The sequence below is a fragment of the Raphanus sativus genome, chromosome 1 (assembly GCF_000801105.2).
Source record: "Raphanus sativus cultivar WK10039 chromosome 1, ASM80110v3, whole genome shotgun sequence".
Lineage (NCBI taxonomy): Eukaryota > Viridiplantae > Streptophyta > Magnoliopsida > Brassicales > Brassicaceae > Raphanus > Raphanus sativus.
Genome location: NC_079511.1, coordinates 26,065,416 through 26,085,032, shown reverse-complemented (window position 1 = coordinate 26,085,032; position 19,617 = coordinate 26,065,416). Strand labels below are relative to the sequence as shown.

Sequence of the window (19,617 nt, the reverse complement as noted above, 5' to 3'; positions counted from 1 at the left end):
GACACTGCTCTCATGTTGTTTCTTGCACAGTAGTCTTATTTTTAAGTTTCATTAAATACAAATTATATCAAAGATTTCCAACCAACCAATGAAAGCATTGCCTCCCTTTAATATTTCATTTATTTGATTTTGGGTTCTTATGTTTTTCTCCACATATTAGACTTAGATATGTATGGGTGACTGTATTTATGACTGTGATAGTGAAGGAATCCATATAGAATCAGCTGTTGCCATACGGGCCTTATCCATTAGACAAGAATCTTATGACACTGGCATTTCTTCCACATATTTAATTTCTAAAAAGAGAATTGAATTAAATGAAAAAACATCCATTTTTGTTGGTGATGCCTTATTTTCATAAATTAAGATCATATATATGATGAGTTTGTGGTTATAAATCAAGAGAGAGTCTGAGCTGTCAATATATAATAGTAGTGATGGTGTTATTGTAGGGGGGTATAAATAGCAGTAAGCATTGGTTGAAAAGAAAGAAATTGAGAGGCCCCTTAGATGGTAAGGGTCAGAGAAAGGGTGAAATTGTTAAAGAAAAAAGAAAGGGTGGAAATAGAAGAGAAAGTAAAATCTTAGGGCGAGAGGAGAAAAAAAGAAGAAGAAAAGGGCAGAGAGAGAGAGAGTGGAGGAAGCGGTTGGCTTGGTCGTCCCGCAACTGGAACAAGGGACAAGACATGACTTGAGAGAGTCAGTTGGTCGGACGCCAATAGACTCAAAATTGAAACTCGTACGGTTCAATAATCGATTTAGCTTTACAAGATCTCGTCGGCGGATTCGACGATGAATAATAATAATAATAATAATAGGGTATTTTTCTGGGGAGATGTAACTGTGTATGAGGGAGGAGCCTGGGCCACCGCTACATCGATTCTCTTAATATATCTCTTTCGTATCTTGTTCAAGTTTCGCTTCTTTTCTTCTCCTTCTCCCTCTCCCTCTCCTTCCATTGCCGACTCTGTTTCCCATCCCCAAATCCAATCATCAAGGTATCATCCCCAAGTTTTTTTTTTTTTTTTTGTTTCCCTCATGTTATCTGTGTGTTAGAGTCGCACTTCCGAAATTAGTTTTCAATGGAAAAAATAAAGAAGAAAGAAACTTTCTTTGCTGCTAAACGTTTTTGCTCAAGTAAGCTACGCTATTTTCTAGTGTTTGGGCTCTATGTCGATTCGATTGGTTTTCCATTTCGTTGAGCTATTATTAACCCAAAGGAATCAACTTTTTACTATTATCGTATTTGATTAGTAGAAGAATCTTTTTACTTCTTTTTTTTTCTTTCTTTGTGCATCTGTCTCTATGATTTCATTCACAGTCTCTCCTTTTTTTTTTGATAATACGTGAGATTCTCTCTATATGGTATTATTGCAGGACACTTAGAAGAGTTGTTTGTGATGAAGATTTGAAATGGCTGATCCAAAACTTGGAGGGAAGCAAAGAGGCGTGGGAACATGTTATCCACAAATCCAACCATCGCCTTTCTTACTCCGCTAAACGCTGCAACCCTAACGTAACTCTACAAAGCTTCTTATATCTTTTTTTTTTTTTTTTTTTGCTTAAGTATAACTCTCCCCTCCATTGGTTCTTTCTTTTATGTTGTTCTTGTTAGGATGGTGGTCCAATGAAGTACCTAAGTGTTACTGTATTTGAGGATTGCTCCCCTGAGATGTTGAAGGACTTTTACATGGACAACGATTTTAGGAAGCAATGGGATAAGACTGTCGTTGCTCATCACCAACTTCAAGTTGATAGCAATACCGGAATTGAGTTTGGTCGCACTATCAAAAAGTTCCCCTTGTTGACATCAAGGGAGTACGTCCTTGCCTGGAAGTTGTGGCAGGGAAACAAGGACAACTTCTTCTGTTTCACTAAGGTTAATTCAACTTATTAAAAACTTCTCTCTGATACGGAGCTTGACACTTAACTTTGTTTTCTTGGTTATATTTACTAGGAATGTGATCATGATTTGGTACCGCGACAGAAAAAGTATGTCCGTGTCAGTCACTTTAGATCTGGTTGGCGGATCAGCAGAGGTGACTAGATCATAAATTCAGCTTAACAATTTAAATCATTCGAATAGATCATATATTCATTGCCTTTTGCTAACCACCTTTAAACTCTTTTTTTTTTAGCAGTTCCGGGAAGAAATGCTTGTGAGATCAAAATGTTCCACCAGGAAAATGCAGGGTTAAATGTTGAGATGGCCAAGCTCGCTTTCTCTAAAGGCATTTGGAGTTACGTTTCTAAGATGGACAACGCGTTTCGTAATTACGTTGCAATCACTCACAGACCCCAAGGGTCCGTTTTATCTGCCCTCACCTTAATCGCAGAGGTGTGAGATGTTTGAATATGCAAAGAAGCAACCGGTTTTGGGTCTTGGCTTCTCTTCTTTTCTGACATCTATCGTTTTTGTTCATACAGGTTCCATCAGAGTTGGAAAGCCAGACAGTGGATGTCACAGCCTCCATGGGAACTAACGGTGGTGAAAGAATATCGACTCAAGTAGCTATACAGAAGAAGAAGAAGATATTGAGAAAGCCGTCAAAGAAACTGATAGCAAAAGGTCTGGTCCTTGTGGGTGGTGCTGCTATCTGTTTGTCACGTGGTCACTCGGCCTTGGGTGCTAAAGTAGCATTGGCTTACCTCTTGACCAAGCTCAACAAACGTGCTACTCCTCTCAAGCAGCAGACCACCCACAACTCCAGTATTTAAAAGTAAGAACCCAACCCCCTTGTCATTGGGATTGGGGGTTACATTAAAATGACTCAAAACCACATGAATTCTGATAGGTTTTTTTGTCTTACAAAGTGTGTTGTACCCTTTAGCTGGAAGATATGCATTCATATGGATGTAATAGTTTATATGTGAATCAGACAAAGTTCTACAATTGTCTTTGATATAATGGAATTTAGATGTCAGTGTAAGGGTGTTCAAAAAAAAAAATGCCACTTCCCCAAGATCATTATTCTGTCTTCATACTTTCATTGTCAGCAAAGTGGTTAAAGACTTAAAAGAAACTAATGAAAACTATTCTCAAATGAGATTTACCTTAGCCTTTGATTTTGGTTACAAGAAAACGCAGCGCAAAGGACAAACAGTAATATTACACTTTTTTTGTTGTTGTGTGTTAAACTGTTTGTTTAGATAACATAATCAGACCAGTTGGTCAAATACGATGTCTGGTCCATGGTCAAACCTGGAGGAATCTTATCTCCCATTTTCGGATTCTCCTTCCCACCTATCAACCTCGCCGGATTCCCAACCGCCGTCGTACGCGGCGGCACATCCTTAAGCACCACCGAACCCGATCCAACCTTAGCTCCCTCTCCTATCCTAATACTCCCCAGTATACAAGTCCCTGCTCCGATCAACACTCCATCCCCTATCTTCGGATGCCTATCGCCGCCCTGTTTCCCCGTCCCTCCCAGCGTCACCCCGTGTAGAATCGAAACGTTGTCTCCGACCACCGCCGTCTCGCCGATCACCACCCCCGTCGCGTGGTCTAACAGAATCCCATCTCCGATCTTCGCTCCCGGATGGATATCGACAGCGAAAGCTTCGGATACTCTGTTCTGGATGAGTAAAGAGAGGATCTTTCTGTCTTGCGTCCAGAGCTTGTGAGCGATGCGATGAGCTTGGCAGGCGAGGAAGCCTTTGAAGCTTAGGAAGCAGTGGACGTAGCTCAAGCAAGCCGGGTCTCTTTCCTTTGCTGCTATTAGGTCTTTCTTCAACGATTCAGTGATCTCTGGGCTTTCTTGTAAGACGCTGATGAACAGCTCGAAGAGGGTGTTGCTCGGTAAGGTTAAAGTGCTTAGCTTTACGGAGAGAATGTTCGCCAAAGCGGAGTCTAACGACCGATGGGATGTAATGGAAGAGTAATAGTAGCTTGACAATATGGGTTCTTGCTCGACGTTTGATTTAGCTTCTTCCATCATCTTAATCCAGACTTCATCACCATCACCGTCCAGAGAGCTTGAGTTTGAGGTTTTCGTGATGGGTGTTCGTGAAATCCGATCAGGGAAGAGGTTCATGTAACGGAACCGAGAAGTATCGTCTTGAGAAAGATGGGTATTGGAGGTGTGGATGCAGGGTGTCATTTTTAAAATATTTGGGTTTGGAAGAAGAAGAGGAAGTGAATTGGTTTGTGTGGAGAAGAAGATGGACTAAGCTTTATATAGGAGATGGCCATGACTTCTGACTATTCCAAAAAAAAAAAAAAAAAAATTGTTTTACTGTATGTTTTGTATTCTTAAAATGTTTTTGTGTTAAATTGTAAGAGGTTGTTAACTTGATATTAGGCCTGGGCATTTTACCCGGACCCGAAGACCCGACCCGAAACCGACCCGAAAAAATCCGGTCCGGGTAGGAACCGACCCGATCAAATTACCCTATCGGGTCTTGTTGTAGAGGACCCGCGGGTCTTGGACCCGACCCGACCCGAACCCGAAACCCGGCGGGTACCCGAATTAATAATATAAATTAAATAAAATGAATCAATGGGGAGTCGAAGACAGGTTATTTGTCTACATAGCAAAGGGGTCAGCCACTAGGAGATAACCAACTATTGTTTTATCTCGCATAGTTTAGTATATATACACATTTTAATATAATAAAAACATAAATTTTAAATAAAATGTCAAATATTTTCGGATATATTAATATTTTCAGATTTTTTTTGTATTTTTAGGTATTTTTTAGGTTGAACCCGAACCGAACCCGACCCGAACCCGACCCAGAACCGAACCGATAAATTCTAGTTACCCGAATGGGTCCAACTATATAAGACCCGACCCGACCCGGACCCGGTACGACCCGAACTGATCCGGAACCGAAAATTTGAAATTACCCTATCGGGTCCTAAACTCCTAGACCCGAAAGACCCGGACCCGAAAGGACCCGGTCCGAACCCGACCCGACGACCCGAATGCCCAGGCCTACTTGATATGACAAGCAACACACGTCAAGAAAAAATGTTTTCTTTTAACCTCCTAAATTGTTTATTTCTATAGTATTTTATATATCTAATCTACTTGAATTACTAGTTCAAAGAAAAAAAATGTAGTAGCGCTAATAGTATGATTGTCTCACCAAAAATTATAGTATGATTAGAATTTGCCAATTAACGAGAAAACAAAAAATTAAGAAATTGTTTGTAAAGCTAAAGCAGGAAAAGGAGGCTCCAAAAGGAAAAGAAAGGTGACGTTTGTAGTTACGTATGTCTATGTTTGTCTTAACTTTACGTGAAGCCATCGTCCTTTGACTTTTCATTACTCCATAAATTCAAGGCTACCTCCTGAATCTAATCATATACTTCTCACTCTTTTAATTAGTACTATCTGATTAATTTTTATTTAACTTGGAATCTTTTAAGTACTACTATATTGTTTGAAGACATTTTATTAGTTTTAACAAAATATCACACTATTGACCCGTGACAAATTCTTAAAATCAAATTTTCTGGTTTTAAGGTGACAAATTTCAGGTGAAATTTATCCAAATTGTATACTTAATCCATTTGAACGAACTGGGAAATGTAATAATCTTAGCCATTGGTCAATTGCCACTAATTTATCCTTTGACACATCGTATCATGTGTCAAGATATTGGTTGGTTTAACCTACATGTATGTATAACGATGGGTTAAATAAATAAATTATCGTTCGACAAAAGAAAAAGACTATCAATTAGTTATATTATCTAGTTGGAATTTTGGGACTTTGAGATCAGGAAAAATGCAACAAATCAAATAAAACAAAGCAGGTTAGAACAATCTAATATTTGTTAATCAAATAAAAAGGAACCTTTTTATATTCATTTTTGGTTCTGTTGGAAAAGTCTACTCTGTAAAGCCGAGACAAAAGGTCACATGAGCAAAAATTAGGTAAGAGCATAAACTCTTTTCGATGAGAAAGACTGGATTCCAACTTTCGAAGAGTAGCTACTGTTCTCGTTCATGGTGTGCATAAATGAAGATATAATCGTCTCTCACTAATACATAATAATGATCCTTTTAACGCCTCCATAATCGGCCTTGTCTTTGTCCTCGTTGTTCTTGCATTCGCCTGCATATTCACAAGTAGGGGCTGCTTAGTGGACAACTAGCACCAGGTTTTGCATTAATAGAATAGGCAAAGAAAAAAAAGTCATCTTCGACTCAGTTTTGATACTCTACGGACCTCTCAAAGAACTCTTTCGCAACATCTTTCCTCTCGGTAGGAGGCTAGAACCGGTCTGATATCAGCTGGACCGTTACGTGCAACATCTGTGGACACAAACAAATAGGATTAACCAACCAACCAACATTGATAAAGGCACTTCACGAGACTGGACTTGAAGAATAATTACATTCAAGAAAGGGTATTAGGTCGACAAGGGCCGTGTCATCGGACTCGAGTTTGTAAGGCTTGATTGGCACGCAATTCTCTGGCTGAAGGCTTGTATTAAAAGCATTCCTGCTTTCATACAGAATCCTCTTGGGGTCTCTGTTCAGTTTTGACAGATCCTACAGAAGAGAGGGGGTTTTAAAATAGTTAGTAGAGAAAGAGCTACTTTGGAAGGTGACAGAGTATGATAAGGTACCGTATAGTGCTTTCCATTGTCATATTTGGTAGCGCCTCTTGCTAGCTTATAACGAATGTAGCCATTTGGGTCTAACTTCTCGCAGACGGGTCCTACGTACTAGAAGCAAAGAAACAAGTGTTAACTGCCGCAATATATTACACATGCAAAAAGAAAGAAAAAGAAGAATAGGGGGAATAGAGAGGAGAATACCATGTCCATCTGATCAGAATAGACGAGAATCTCATAGAATTTGGAAAGGTGCTCCAAGAATGCATCAACACCTGGTCTTTTGAACGTTCTCCACCCTCTCTCTCGCTTTTTTTTTTTGTTGAAGTAAATAAAAAGGCAGAAAAGGTTAAAGACGAGTACGAGGACTGGACACTCTTAAGCAAAATATTGACAACATAAACGATGCAATGGGGGGTGGTAATGAGTAGGCAAATTGAAGAATATGGGGGGGGGGGGGGTGGTGTTACCTACCTTCCAGTCAGTGTAAAGGAGGGTCTCATTCAAATCAAGAACGAGAGTGTAGACAAGATTCTGTTGGGAGGGATACCAAAGCTAGTGTAACCAACAGCAGCGGTGGCACCAGTGAGTGCCCATATGATTACGTTACTAAGAAACCGCACACCTTTCCTCTCAGGAAGCTGATTCTGCCGTGGAAAATCGGACTGCTGCTGCTGGCCAGAGGAAGATGGATTCGAACAAGATGCTTCTGTGGAGAGTAGCCTTGACGGATTACGAGATCGAAGCTGAAGTAACCGAAGAGCAATAGAAGATGACGAAGCCATTCCCAGAGATTTTGAAATGTGATGGGAGAAAAGGTGTGTTTGGAAACTAAGACTTATCGGTTCATTTCCACTGTTTGGGTGTCGGTTTATCTCAGCTCCGATATTTTGTCCACTCCACCCTCTTCTTTATTTTTTTACATCCACTGAGAGAATGCACAAAAATTTCTTTTTTTTATGTGCTTTTTTTATATAAAGCATTCTTCATTAATAATTTAAACGGTTATATGGACTACGACAACATCTAACAAACAATATACGGTCCTTTTGGAAATAGCAAAACTCGAGGAAAGCAAAATAAAAATAGAACCACAAACTTTGTAAGTTTGATAGAGAGTTCAAATTTATCAAAGAAACCACTAGCAAATAATCTCAAGGAGAAAAAACTGCACCCTTCAAAATTTTCAGACTTGAAAATAATCACCGTATATTATAATGTTGAGCATTCCACAACCTCACGTCTCACCGGAATGAATTTCGTTGTATCTTCCAGTCCCAAACGAATCATTACACAAGATAACAAACAGTCGAGAAAACTAAAGTACTCTTTAGCATTTACGCCAAGAAAAAATGTCTCCATGAGGAGGTTTGATGGGATGGTTTATTCATACAAATAGAAGAAATGATTGAAAATGATTTCTTATGGCCCCGACATGAAGAAGTTTGACTAGTCTTTTTTGAAAAGAAAAAAGCTAAGAAATTATAATCTACAAGCTTTAAAAGACTCCGACTGAATAATGATATCAGTATGGTAGTTGCTCTCATCAAAGATGACCATTGATGATGAGCTTTGCTTGAAATATGTGGATTAAAACCAAATGATTGCATTAAAAATAAAACCATGTAATTCTGAACATAATCTGCGAAGCTTCATTGATGGGGATAGGTTTTCTGGTTTCTCAATTGATTTGGGTGATTATGAGTAGGAAAACAATGAACATATCTGAAACGTTGGTTTATGGATACAATATGAAATATAATTGAGAACCTGAGATAAGAACCTGACCAGACTTGGTGAGCAACCAGTTGTTGAGTTCACGCATTGACTCCATCTTCCAACATTACCGTGTCGGGCCAGAGAGTTACAGAGACCAAACAAAACAACATTTCATCATCATGTATCTAAAATAAACCTCAAAACCACGCACAGAGATGACACAGATTGAAACTTTATTTCATTTCGGCATGATGGTCAAGTGTTACAAAGCAAGCTCATTTATACAAAAGAGTGAAAGCCCTAGGCTAAGACAGATGTCTTCATCATGCTTCAGCTGCTCCATCAAAGGCTGAGAATGCATTTGACAGCTTTACATTGAAGACCTATGTCGTACAAGGTTTGGGAAGTGTTTTGTCGTGACGCTTGCTTTTGGAAAGCAGATCTTTTTGTGACCGTTGATCTCTGAATTCTGAGCTGTCACAGTTGGAACCACTTGCATTGTCCTCTTCACACATCTTTGACTTTCCTTTAGCTTCACGAGAAAGTCTTGCTTTGGCGGGAGACAAAGAAGTTTGAACTTGAGCTGTAGGCAAACTCTGTTCTTCACTCTGTTTACTAATAGCCCCCCTCAAATTTGGTGTAGGTGGTACATCAACACCTAGTTTGTAACGCAGAGACTCAAACGCAGCAGTAGGAAGGGACTTGGTGAAGATGTCAGCGATTTGTTGGTGGGCTGGAATGTGCTTGACCACCAAGGCTTTAAGCGCGACTCTTTCCCTAACAAAATGATAGTCCAGCTCAAAGTGTTTGGACCGCTTGTGGTAAGTAGGATTAGCAGTAAGGTGAACAGAAGAGAGATTATCTCCATAGAGCTCTGGTGTCTCAGGAAGAGGAACTCCAAGTTCACGCAACAGGATACAAATTCAGGTTATCTCACACGCAGTTTCAGAGAGAGACCGGTACTCTGCCTCAGTCGAGCTTCTGGAGACTGTAGGCTGCTTCTGAGAAGACCAGGAGATCAGGTTGCTACCTAGAAACATGCAGTAGCCTCCAGTTGAACGCTTAGTAGCAGAGCAACCTCCCCAATCATTGTCACTGTAGGCAAACTCTGTTCTTCACTCTGTTTACTAATAGTATCAAGCTAAGCATGAAAGCATAAATTCCAGAAAATTCATATGCGGTTGGTTCAATATGCTCAAACCTTTTTTTATGTGCTTATTATAAGTGTTTTACATAAAACAATTTAATTAGTTTACATTTAGATCATCACTAATATCATCAAATGTAGTAAAGGATATTAAAAGGGGGTGCAACATCTTGATCTCAAAAAGATTACAAATTAAAAAAGGATATATCTGATAGTTTGAAAACATTTGTTCTGTATCTGTAATTAAATGAAGAAAGAGGGGTTAAAATAAAAACATAGAGTAAAAGTTGTTAGCTTCGCCGACGACCTAATATATACATACGCCGGTTGATGTACGGAGGCGGCGAGAAAGCTTGAAAAGAAAAATCTGCTTCAATGGCGCCTGTTAAGATAACCGGCGCTGTTGTCGCAGCGGCGACGATGGTGATGCTTTCTTACTACTACTTGGGCTTCTCCGATAAAAAGAAGCAGAGGAAGAAGGAGAAGCTGAGTAGGAGAAACGGGATCGTAGATGCCATTGGCAATACTCCTCTCATTCGTATCAATAGCCTCTCCGACGCTACTGGCTGTGAGGTTTTTATTTTCTCCATTTTCTTAACTAGAGTTTTAGTAGGTGATTCTGAGTGAGTTTAAAAAAAAAAGACATTAACTTTGATTCTGTTTGTTGTTCAGATCCTTGGAAAGTGTGAGTTTTTGAATCCAGGAGGAAGCGTTAAAGACAGAGTTGCTGTCAAGATCATCGAAGTGGTATAACTACTCTTACCTCTGATTGTCTGCTGTGATTAGTTTATTCCAAGCTTTCTAACTAGTTATTATGGTTATTGCTATTAAAGTAAAGCGTTTTTGTTTTTAATTTGTTAGGCTTTGGAATCTGGTAAGCTGTTTCCGGGGGGAATAGTAACAGAGGGTAGTGTTGGGAGTACTGCCATCAGCCTTGCTACTGTTGCTCCCGCTTATGGTTGTCAATGCCATGTTGTTATTCCTGATGATGTTGCTATTGAAAAGGTTAAACAAACACATTCATCATCCTATAATATTGTTCTCTTTTATGCCTTTATACTTATCGGTTTTGGACTTGTTTTTTTAGTCTCAAATAATTGAAGCCCTTGGAGCTACCGTTGAGAGGGTGAGGCCAGTCTCAATTACTCACAGAGATCACTTCGTCAACATTGCTAGGCGACGTGCTGACGAAGCTAATGACTTAGCTTCCTCAAAGAGAAGACTAGCACACCAGGAAAAAACTAATGGTTTTTGCACAGCTGAGGAAGAGAATGAGCCTTCCTTGTTCCCAGAGTCAGTTACAGGTGGCTTCTTTGCAGATCAATTTGAAAACTTGGCAAATTATAGGGCTCATTACGAAGGTACTGGCCCTGAAATCTGGCACCAGACAAATGGTAACATCGATGCGTTTGTTGCTGCTGCGGGAACCGGAGGTACTTTGGCTGGCGTTTCAAGGTTCCTTCAGGTATTCACTTAATCTTGCACAGCTGCATGATTGAGTAATTTCTAGTACATGTTATGAACAAACAAAAGAAAATAGGCTCATTAAACAGGATATGTGCTTTTGAACAGGAAAAGAATGAAATGGTTAAAACCTTCCTGATCGATCCTCCTGGGTCTGGTCTGTACAACAAAGTAACAAGGGGAGTGATGTACACAAGAGAGGAAGCTGAAGGACGTCGTCTGAAAAACCCATTTGATACGATAACTGAAGGTATTGGGATCAATAGGCTTACTCAGAATTTCCTGATGGCAAAAGTTGACGGCGGTTTCCGTGGTACTGATAAAGAAGCCGTTGAGATGTCGAGGTAACGGTGTTTTGATGTTCCTAGGTTTCTTCTGAACAAATATAGGCTCTTTGTTACGATCTTGATTATCTTTCTTAATTTTTATGTTCCCAGGTTTCTGCTGAAGAAAGATGGACTCTTTGTTGGAAGCTCCTCGGCTATGAACTGTGTTGGGGCAGTGAGGGTGGCTCAAGCCCTTGGTCCTGGTCACACAATTGTCACCATTCTTTGCGATAGCGGAATGAGGCATCTAAGCAAGTTTCATGACCCTCAGTACTTGGCTCTCTACGGGTTGACTCCAACCGCAGTTGGATTAGAGTTCCTCGGCATCAAGTGAAAAAATGACATATATATCTGTTAAACATTACGATAGGTTCAGATTCATCACGCAGGCGGTCGGAACCTTGCTGATTTTTTGTTGGCATCAGGGTAACATATTCTTTGTAGCTCTCTATGAAGGACACTAGATTTATAGATCATAGTGCTATGTTCGGATTCAACGGAAGAAAGTCAAAGCAATAATGCATGTAGTAGTTATGGGAGTTCCAGAGGTAGCATATAAACTGGTTGTGTAACATTTGATGACTCCATCCGACCTATTGTCTGAGATTAGTATTGATAATACTATGTGATCTATCCACACATATTATTGCATTCATGTGTTTATTTTTCTTAAAGCTATAACTGCGCCAAATATAAAACAAACATTTGGGTATCAAACTATATGCCTTTCATGTTGAGTTGACAAAATTTTCATTCAAAAAAGGAGAGACTCGCTGCATTTGATAAGAAATGTAACGTGGTTAGTTGATCCTAGCAGCTTCGAGTTTAACTGTATTTGCCAAAAAGGAATCGATCAAATCCGAGGCTTTATCAGTCACAGCGACCATCTTCTCTTTTCTTCCAGTCTCAGAGCTTGTCTCACCTTTTGGGTCGGCTCTTGTTTTTGGTTTGACACCAACTGTTTCAGCTTGGTCAGAGAATAGGACCTTTGAGATGTGTGAGCTGCAAATCTCTTTGTAGGCTTCGTAGTCTGCAGCTCCGGTGTTCCCTCCTTCAAGGATTTTGGAGAGAGGGTGAATGACCCTGACAGGACCATCGTCTGACTCCAGCTGCTCCTTGAGCTTTAGGAACTCTGAAACGAGTTCTGAGTTCTTGAACAAGACGAAAACCGCAGTGTCGTCCAAGTGGTAGACAGAAGTGACGGAAGTCGAGCCAAAGGCTTTGCAGATGCATTCTTTGATCTCTCTAGCCTTTAGTTTTCGTGGGAAGTTCCAGATGAGTACTATCTTCTCGTATTTAAACTTTGAGACTCGCCAGTTCTCTGCATTACTATGGCTTTCTCGAAGGTCGATGATATCTCCTCTCGACCAGCTTAGATAAAGACGGTTAATGTACTTTTCAAGTTTCTCGTTATGGGCAAAGTCCACTGATGGACGGTTGAAGTCGAAGCCTAGATGACTACACGCCTGTGCAAAGATGCAACCTGTCATGAAAGCATCATAACCAGCTTCGTGTTTGCCTCCTGCGTTCCACTTAGAACACCTGAAACAGAGAAAAGAAGTTTATTAGCCAGAATGGAATAGAGATGTTTATGCTAAGAATAGAAGAGGAACACAAACCTAATGTTATCTACTTCAACGTCAATCTTGACACGCTGCTGAAGAAACGAGTCAGAGCCTCGAGAAGGAAGCTCGATTTGTGGACATAACGATGAGAAGGCAGAGGATAGTGATGTACTGGACTTCTTCATCCTCTGATGCAACATTGGATTCACGTTTACGAGTATTTTGGTGTCAACGATGTAAGGAAAGTGGTCCCTGATGGAGGCCACGAATTCCTCAGCGGTTGGAGGAAGAGGACCCACAAACTTGCTGTATACATGTGCAATATCCAGGATAGAATTGTGACCAACAATCAACTTTTTCTCCGAAGAAAGCAGATCAATCACATGACGGAACCCGATTGCAGATTGTATTTTTCTTTCGGCCACTCTCTTGCGTTCATCCTTTGCCTCCTTCTGTAAAAAGATTCACATCACAGTAACAATATGAGATCAAAGAAGGGTTTTACGCAGAAGAACCAGTGACTACTCGCGCCTGAACTTTGATATCATCAAATTAATTCATTTCACCTTAGTCAGTAAAGATCCAAGGACATATGTATCTAAATGGTAACAAATCTTTCCAGCAATATAAATGGTACCTTACCAAGAGATTTTCCTTGTCGGATTCAGAATCAGTGTACACAACAAAGTCTTGGGAACAAGAGGAACTTTTATCATTCGCATGTATGTAGACAAGATCTCCAAAATGCCTTTTTAAAACCTGCAAAAGCCAAATACAGAGCCAACGTTTAGAAATAAAATTACAGTCAGAAGATAAATCACTCAGAACAAAGAGGATTACCAATTGAATAACTCTGAGCTGATGAGAAGTGAAACCCCGCAGATTGAGAGCTGGACGCATGTGATAGAACACAGTTTCAGTACTCTGTGTCAACCCATTTGAAGAAGACTGAGAAGATGCATTCGGACCACCATGTAAGAGCTCAGACCGCCATTCATTCAGCTTATTCTTCATCCTTTCAGCAAAGAGAACATCAGCCAATCTCACCAACTTGAAATCCTCTACTTCCACCACGCCTTGCTGGCTATATAGCATTTCAAAACGGTTACTTGCATCTTCCTCTTGTCGTCTGGACAAATAAGAGATCCCTGGCATTATTGAAAAATATGTGAATTCCTCTAAGGACTCTCTTGCTAATTCATGAAAAAGGGGGGAAAGGAGGTAGCACCTTCATGTATGCAGGCGTTGAAATCAAATTGATACTTAGCAAGGAAGTCCATGGATGTGGTCTGGCAGAGAAACTCATGAGCTGGTGGATGATCAAACGTGAGCTCTTGTCGAGGAAATATAAAGAAATTGTGCCTGCGCCCAAAAAAATAATCAACCCATCTATAGTTACAGAAATGAACAAGACCAAACGCAGCTAGAGATATAGAGAGAGAGAGAGAGACAAACGGGTGAGAGAGGAATGAGTGAGTGTGAGAATCCCATCGGAAGGGACAGACGCCGAACTGAACGACGGCGAATTTCTCGGCTGAGTCTTTCACTTTTAGGTATCTGACGTCGTATCTGTCGAACTCCAAAGAGTCTCGCCACGGAGCGCTCGTCACGCCTGTCATCTCGAGGTCGATCGCCACGAAATCAGCAGCCTTCACATGTGCACGCAGCTCATTCAGCGTTGTCTCGAAGTTCGATCTCGTCACGTGCTTTAACGGGAAGGCCTCCGTCGTGACCGTCTCCGTCGCCGAAGAGAAGCAGAAGCGTGAACGAATCAAAGCACTGGCGAGAGGCCTCAGAGGCCATCGCTTGTGCCGCCGCATCTTTTTTTTTTTGAACGGAGAAAATGGCAGTTGGCTGGCCCCTCCCTTTTTCCTTTAGGTTTTGCTAGGAAAGAAAGAGAGTGTTGATTCCGACGACCAAACGGTGCCGTTCAACCACATTCGGGAAAATCGAAATTGCACTGTGAACTAAAACGGTCAACACTTCTCTTTACATGGCTTCAAACGGCGTGATTGGTTTGTCCTTAGGTTTTAAAGGTTTTTTTTTTATGTAAGCTCTTTGATTTGAAGGATTTACTGCCTTCTACCATTTGTTAACAGATCACAAGAGCCAATTGTTATCCAACAGCGTTGATAAAATCCCAAATGATCAGAATCCATTGTGTGAACAACAAGATAAACAAGTCTCTCACCAAACGGATCCGTAGCATGCATCCCTTGACAAGAGAAAGTTTATTGGTCTTTCCACACTTGAATCTGAAACCAATACAAGAACTTCTTTGCCAACATCAAGAGCTTCTGAGTTGAACAACTCGATATGTTGAAATAATAAGCAAGAAACTTAAGTGTGGCTTTAAAGTTCAAACAAACATCAGAATGCCAGGAAAGTATGTTTGTCCTCTTCATTGTCATCCACATTGTAAAACATTCACTAGCTCTTGCATAATTTATGGTCTTTCAGATCTTCTAATACTGAGGATTGAATCACTAAAAGGATATAGAAAGATACACTGATGGACTATAACTATGGCTTTTTGAAAGTTATGTAATATGATTCTTTTTTCATCTATGCTAGGCTAGGCAAATGCTTTTGTTAATGTAACAATAATGTTTGTATATTACTGCATTTTTATGATTATGTTTTGAGAAAGAAAGAACATAAAACATTAGATACAAAGAAAAGAATTCCATGGTACTTAGACCATCCACAATGGTGGATTCCACTAAGTAATCCTTAGCTATTATTTTACTATATTTCTTTTTAATTGAATAGTCAAAGACTTTAAATAAAAAAATGAGTCCAATGGTGGACTCATTGAGGAATCCTTATATTCACAAATAAATGATTCAACCTATATTCTCCATATCAGTTGCCAATTGTAACAGCTCCACAGAGTGTCTAATAACAGAGTATGACACACTCTGTATGCAACATAATAATATCCTTTAACGAAAAATCAGAGAGCCATCATCAACCAGTGTTTGATACAGAGAATGACCTTATATCAACGCTTACTTGATTCCAAGATTAATCTCCTCAAAATCCAAATCCAAAGCAGCCAGTGTTATTTCACTTTCAAGCCACTCTCAAGAAGCTGCATCGCCTTGTCTCCTCTCAGCAAGCAATGTTTTCGTTACGCTCTAATACATAAAGATCTCAGAGAGTACCTAGTTGTTCACATCTGCTCTAAGTCTATCCAGAGACATCTCTGTCCAGACTTGAAGACCCGTAAAGCTCAGAGCTGTTGATGCGACGGAGAACTGCAAGTACCTCACCCCCATTAGGAACTATGATGACAGCTTCACCACTTAAAACTTAGTCCCCACCAGACACTCAATCTAATCATATTAGCATGATGATGCCATCTGCAGCAAGCAACACAACATGATCTCACATCAGTATCATAACTATGTATCCGATCAAACTAAAAATTGACAGTTTGGATCAGAAAGAGAGAAACTTTTGCAGAAAAATTGAGCTGTAAACCAATAAAAATGAACTCTTTCAGAATTGTACAGCAAAAGACATGATCCCACGTTGAAACCCATCAACAAACATCAATTTCAATATGTATTAAAAAAATAAAAAAAACTGGAGAAAATTGAAGAACACAGAGACATGAAAGGAGGAGGAGCTGGGGAAGATTCAATGCAGAAAGCAAGCATAGTTATACAAAAAAAATCAATCAAATCAGCACGAAAACCTGATGGGTTGGATATTCTCTTTTAGCACAGGCCTCCTGCATCTCTAATTCTTCTTCTTACAGAAACAAAAATCAATCTCTCTTCTTACAGAAACAAAAAGTATTATTACAAAAAAAGCAATACGGTTAACACTGACCTTTTTTGGGTTTAATTTTCACTTTTTTCAGAGCTGTCTCTCCACATCCGTCAAAAAGGGATCGGATCAAACAAGGTTTTAGCTTTATGAATCTTCAGAAACACTAAATCAAAAAAATGAAAACTTTTATGAAGGTAGTGAAATGGGTACCTGAGATTGTGCAGAAGCAGATGTTAAAGAGGGACAAAGACACAGACTTGGAGTGTCAACAAATGCCAATGATGATGATTAATGATGACCATTAACAAAGAACTCGATCAGAAGCAAGGGAGCTCAACAGTCTGAAGCTTTACAGGAGCAAGAACACATCTTGGAAGTGACGAGAAGACAAAAGAGAGAGAAGAGAGAAGGGGATCTCAAGCTGCCAGCTGTGCTAAGGATCAAATCCTTAAATCCCTTAGTAAGGATTTGATCCTTAGGTTATTTAGTTTAAATAATATTATTCTAACTAATTTGCCTAGGTTAAAACGTTAAGGACTCTCAACGGACTCCTGTTGCAGATGGTCTTAGCTTATGCTTGGATCCTCTTCTCAAAAATTCTCTACTTACTTTTCTTAATCAATTATTTAAGGACTAAAAATGTTTCACATAAAAAAATACTATTAAAATAGAAGCACGAACTTAGACAATTGTGAGATATTATAAAATTGTATTCTCTAACACTCGTAACAGTTTATTAGTAGTATTTTTAATACTTCACTTTTTAACTAAATAGTATACATGTTCATTTCATTTTTTCTAAGATTGTAATCTAATAAATTCTTCAAATATTGTTCTCGAATATAAATGCCAAACTGTTTATTTTTTTATAAATATCTAAATAATATCATAATTATTATTAAATAATTATATATTAATATTAACTTAAGTTTGACTTGCATAAATGATATAAAATATGTATATATGAATAAGTTATATAGATTTTTTTTTTGAAAATAATAGAACTATTAAATCATTACATTAAATCATAAATATAATTTAATAACTTAATATATCAACTAATTTTTAAATTATAAAATTAAATTAAAGTATTTAATATTTATACACACAAAAATATTAAAATACAAAGAAATTTAACACAAAGTTAATTTATAAATGTTATATTGGTTTATTTATACAAAAAAATGGAGTATCAATATATAATATTAAAACATACAGAAAAATTTAAGTTTTTTTATATATATTATAATTGCAAATGGTCTACCAAAATCTTGATATAAAATCATTGGATAAAGAATATTTGAAGAGCATTTGCATTTTTAAAATGTTATTCTAATAATTTTTAATTTGATAATAAGAAACATAAAAGTTATGCTAATGCTTTTACCAATAAAAACCTTTGTATATGGGCTTTTGTGATATTAATCAGTTAATATATAATGGGAAAATTGTCATTTAAATCACGAACTTTCAAATTTGGTTGAAAAAAACCTGAATTTTCCCTTCGACCATTTAAAGCACCAACTTAATTTGACTAGCCATTTTAAACATTAACTTAGTTTGACTAAACCAAATTAAACACAACGTTAACTTGGGTAACAGAATGATTAAACAGAGTTAGGGCCTGACTGGTGTAACCGCAGCGGTTGCGGTTGCGGTTGCGGGAGTTTGCGGGTGCGGGTGGTTGCGGTTTTAAGCATTTTCTAGAGATTTGTACGACTGGTACAATTGTTAGAAATTGTTGCGTTTGCGGGACTCTTATGACTGGTAAACTACCAAACGCAACATCTGTTAAATAATAATTTAACAATATTTACATTTTATGTAATTATAAAAATATTAAAAATCATAATAATATGATAAATATAAAATTTATATTTATAAAATCATTTTATTCAATTTTAAAAATTTATAGAAAATATTTTAGTTTTGAATTTTTATAATATAAATTGAAATATAATATGAATACATTTTACAATTTCTATTATTTCAATTGAAAATTTTTATTGGATAATTTTTAGTATTATTTTTATTTATTCTGTTTTTAAAGAAAAAAAATTTACCCTCCCGCAACCACCCGCAACCGCAAACGCTAGCTGGAACCAGCTTTTGATTTTAAGAGGTTCAGAGCGGTTTGAAGCGATTTGTAGCGTTTTCTGTGATTGTTTCGAAACGCCAACAACCGCTATGAACCGCAAAAGTTGCGTTTGAGGGTGGTAGCGGGAAAACCAGTCAGCACCTTAATTGACGTCTCTAATCTCCATTAAGTCCAAAACGACGTCGTTTAAAAGTCTTTTAAAAAATTGCATCTAGGTGGATCGAACTTGTGACCAAAGACACACACATGTAACGCTCAAACCACTAAACCACTTGCACTTTTTTAACTTGATTGACTACTAATACCTATTATTGTGAAACCTCCAAATCATCTTCTTCCACTCTAAATCCCTAAATGATTTTATAAATATTAAAACTTGTAAATAGCTTATTAGTTATGAAATTTTGTGAGTATAAATAACTAAATGATTTTTAATTATAATTTTAAATAATAATAATAAAAAGTGATTTTTAATTATGATTTAAAAAAAATCTTTTAGTATTATTAAAAATTATAGTTAATAATAACTTGTCTGATTTATATAATAATTAATTATAATTTTTAATTACTAGTAATACTAAATGATTGTTAATTATAATTTTAATTACTAGATGATTTTTAATTATAATTTATAATTACTAATAAAACAAAATGATTTTAATTGTGATTTTTAATTAAAAATATTTTAGTATTATGAAAAATTATAATTAAAAATCATAATTCAAAAACATTTAGTATTGCTATTAATTAAAAATTATAACTAAAAATTATTTAGTATCATATAGTTATTTATAAGTAGTATTTTTTTTAATAATACTTGTAAATAAAACATAATATTATAATTAAGTTAATAATTATTATTAGTTTTAATATTTTTAATAATGTTCACAAAATTTTGAATAGTTAATAATTTATTTACAAGTTCTAATATTTATAAAATTATTT

General features: G+C 37.7%; 4 protein-coding genes and 1 pseudogene across 5 annotated transcripts; 2 read left to right on the top strand and 3 right to left on the bottom strand.

The window, feature by feature from the left end:
• The first annotated feature begins 480 nt into the window (after positions 1-480).
• On the top strand, positions 481-2,924 carry LOC108805400 (uncharacterized). Of its 2 annotated transcripts, none has more exons than XM_018577440.2 (6): positions 481-998; positions 1,378-1,516; positions 1,616-1,879; positions 1,958-2,039; positions 2,139-2,338; positions 2,428-2,893. In XM_018577440.2, the coding sequence occupies exons 1-6, from the start codon at positions 793-795 to the stop codon at positions 2,716-2,718; spliced, it is 1,182 nt and encodes a 393-aa protein (XP_018432942.2). In that variant the 5' UTR covers positions 481-792; the 3' UTR covers positions 2,719-2,893. The 2 variants fall into 2 exon arrangements, with proteins under 2 accessions (XP_018432942.2, XP_018432950.2); XM_018577448.2 differs by having other exon boundaries at positions 483-998; positions 2,142-2,338; positions 2,428-2,924.
• Positions 2,925-3,010: 86 nt separating this feature from the next.
• LOC108805414 (serine acetyltransferase 1, chloroplastic) lies at positions 3,011-4,212 on the bottom strand. The gene has a single exon (XM_018577459.2). The coding sequence runs from the start codon at positions 4,101-4,103 to the stop codon at positions 3,147-3,149; it is 957 nt and encodes a 318-aa protein (XP_018432961.2). The 5' UTR covers positions 4,104-4,212; the 3' UTR covers positions 3,011-3,146.
• A 1,517-nt stretch (positions 4,213-5,729) lies between these two features.
• On the bottom strand, positions 5,730-7,358 carry LOC108849988 (mitochondrial import inner membrane translocase subunit TIM50-like; annotated as a pseudogene).
• A 2,401-nt stretch (positions 7,359-9,759) lies between these two features.
• Positions 9,760-11,868, top strand: LOC108805389 (cysteine synthase 2). The gene is made up of 6 exons (XM_018577429.2): positions 9,760-10,012; positions 10,112-10,186; positions 10,301-10,444; positions 10,527-10,904; positions 11,012-11,247; positions 11,341-11,868. Exons 1-6 carry the CDS (start codon positions 9,815-9,817, stop codon positions 11,561-11,563), a joined length of 1,254 nt encoding a protein of 417 aa, XP_018432931.1. The 5' UTR covers positions 9,760-9,814; the 3' UTR covers positions 11,564-11,868.
• Positions 11,869-11,922: 54 nt separating this feature from the next.
• LOC108805375 (poly(A)-specific ribonuclease PARN) lies at positions 11,923-14,703 on the bottom strand. Its single transcript, XM_018577410.2, has 6 exons — positions 14,250-14,703; positions 14,023-14,156; positions 13,635-13,942; positions 13,437-13,553; positions 12,849-13,246; positions 11,923-12,771 (listed from the first exon to the last, which is right to left on the bottom strand). The coding sequence occupies exons 1-6, from the start codon at positions 14,612-14,614 to the stop codon at positions 12,030-12,032; spliced, it is 2,064 nt and encodes a 687-aa protein (XP_018432912.1). The 5' UTR covers positions 14,615-14,703; the 3' UTR covers positions 11,923-12,029.
• Positions 14,704-19,617: the final 4,914 nt, after the last annotated feature.

Excerpts from the sequence above, each read along its gene's own strand:
- LOC108805414 (XM_018577459.2), bottom strand. The coding sequence starts at position 4,103 with ATGACACCCTGCATCCACACCTCCAATACCCATCTTTCTCAAGACGAT.
- LOC108805389 (XM_018577429.2), top strand. The coding sequence starts at position 9,815 with ATGGCGCCTGTTAAGATAACCGGCGCTGTTGTCGCAGCGGCGACGATG. Across the intron at positions 10,445-10,526 it reads ATGATGTTGCTATTGAAAAG|TCTCAAATAATTGAAGCCCT; the intron begins GTTAAACAAACA and ends TTGTTTTTTTAG. Across the intron at positions 11,248-11,340 it reads GAAGCCGTTGAGATGTCGAG|GTTTCTGCTGAAGAAAGATG; the intron begins GTAACGGTGTTT and ends TTATGTTCCCAG.
- LOC108805375 (XM_018577410.2), bottom strand. The coding sequence starts at position 14,614 with ATGCGGCGGCACAAGCGATGGCCTCTGAGGCCTCTCGCCAGTGCTTTG. Across the intron at positions 14,157-14,249 it reads CACTCATTCCTCTCTCACCC|GCACAATTTCTTTATATTTC; the intron begins GTTTGTCTCTCT and ends TTTTGGGCGCAG. Across the intron at positions 13,943-14,022 it reads CAACGCCTGCATACATGAAG|GGATCTCTTATTTGTCCAGA; the intron begins GTGCTACCTCCT and ends CAATAATGCCAG.
- LOC108805400 (XM_018577440.2), top strand. The coding sequence starts at position 793 with ATGAATAATAATAATAATAATAATAGGGTATTTTTCTGGGGAGATGTA. Across the intron at positions 1,880-1,957 it reads ACTTCTTCTGTTTCACTAAG|GAATGTGATCATGATTTGGT; the intron begins GTTAATTCAACT and ends TATATTTACTAG. Across the intron at positions 2,040-2,138 it reads TGGTTGGCGGATCAGCAGAG|CAGTTCCGGGAAGAAATGCT; the intron begins GTGACTAGATCA and ends TTTTTTTTTTAG.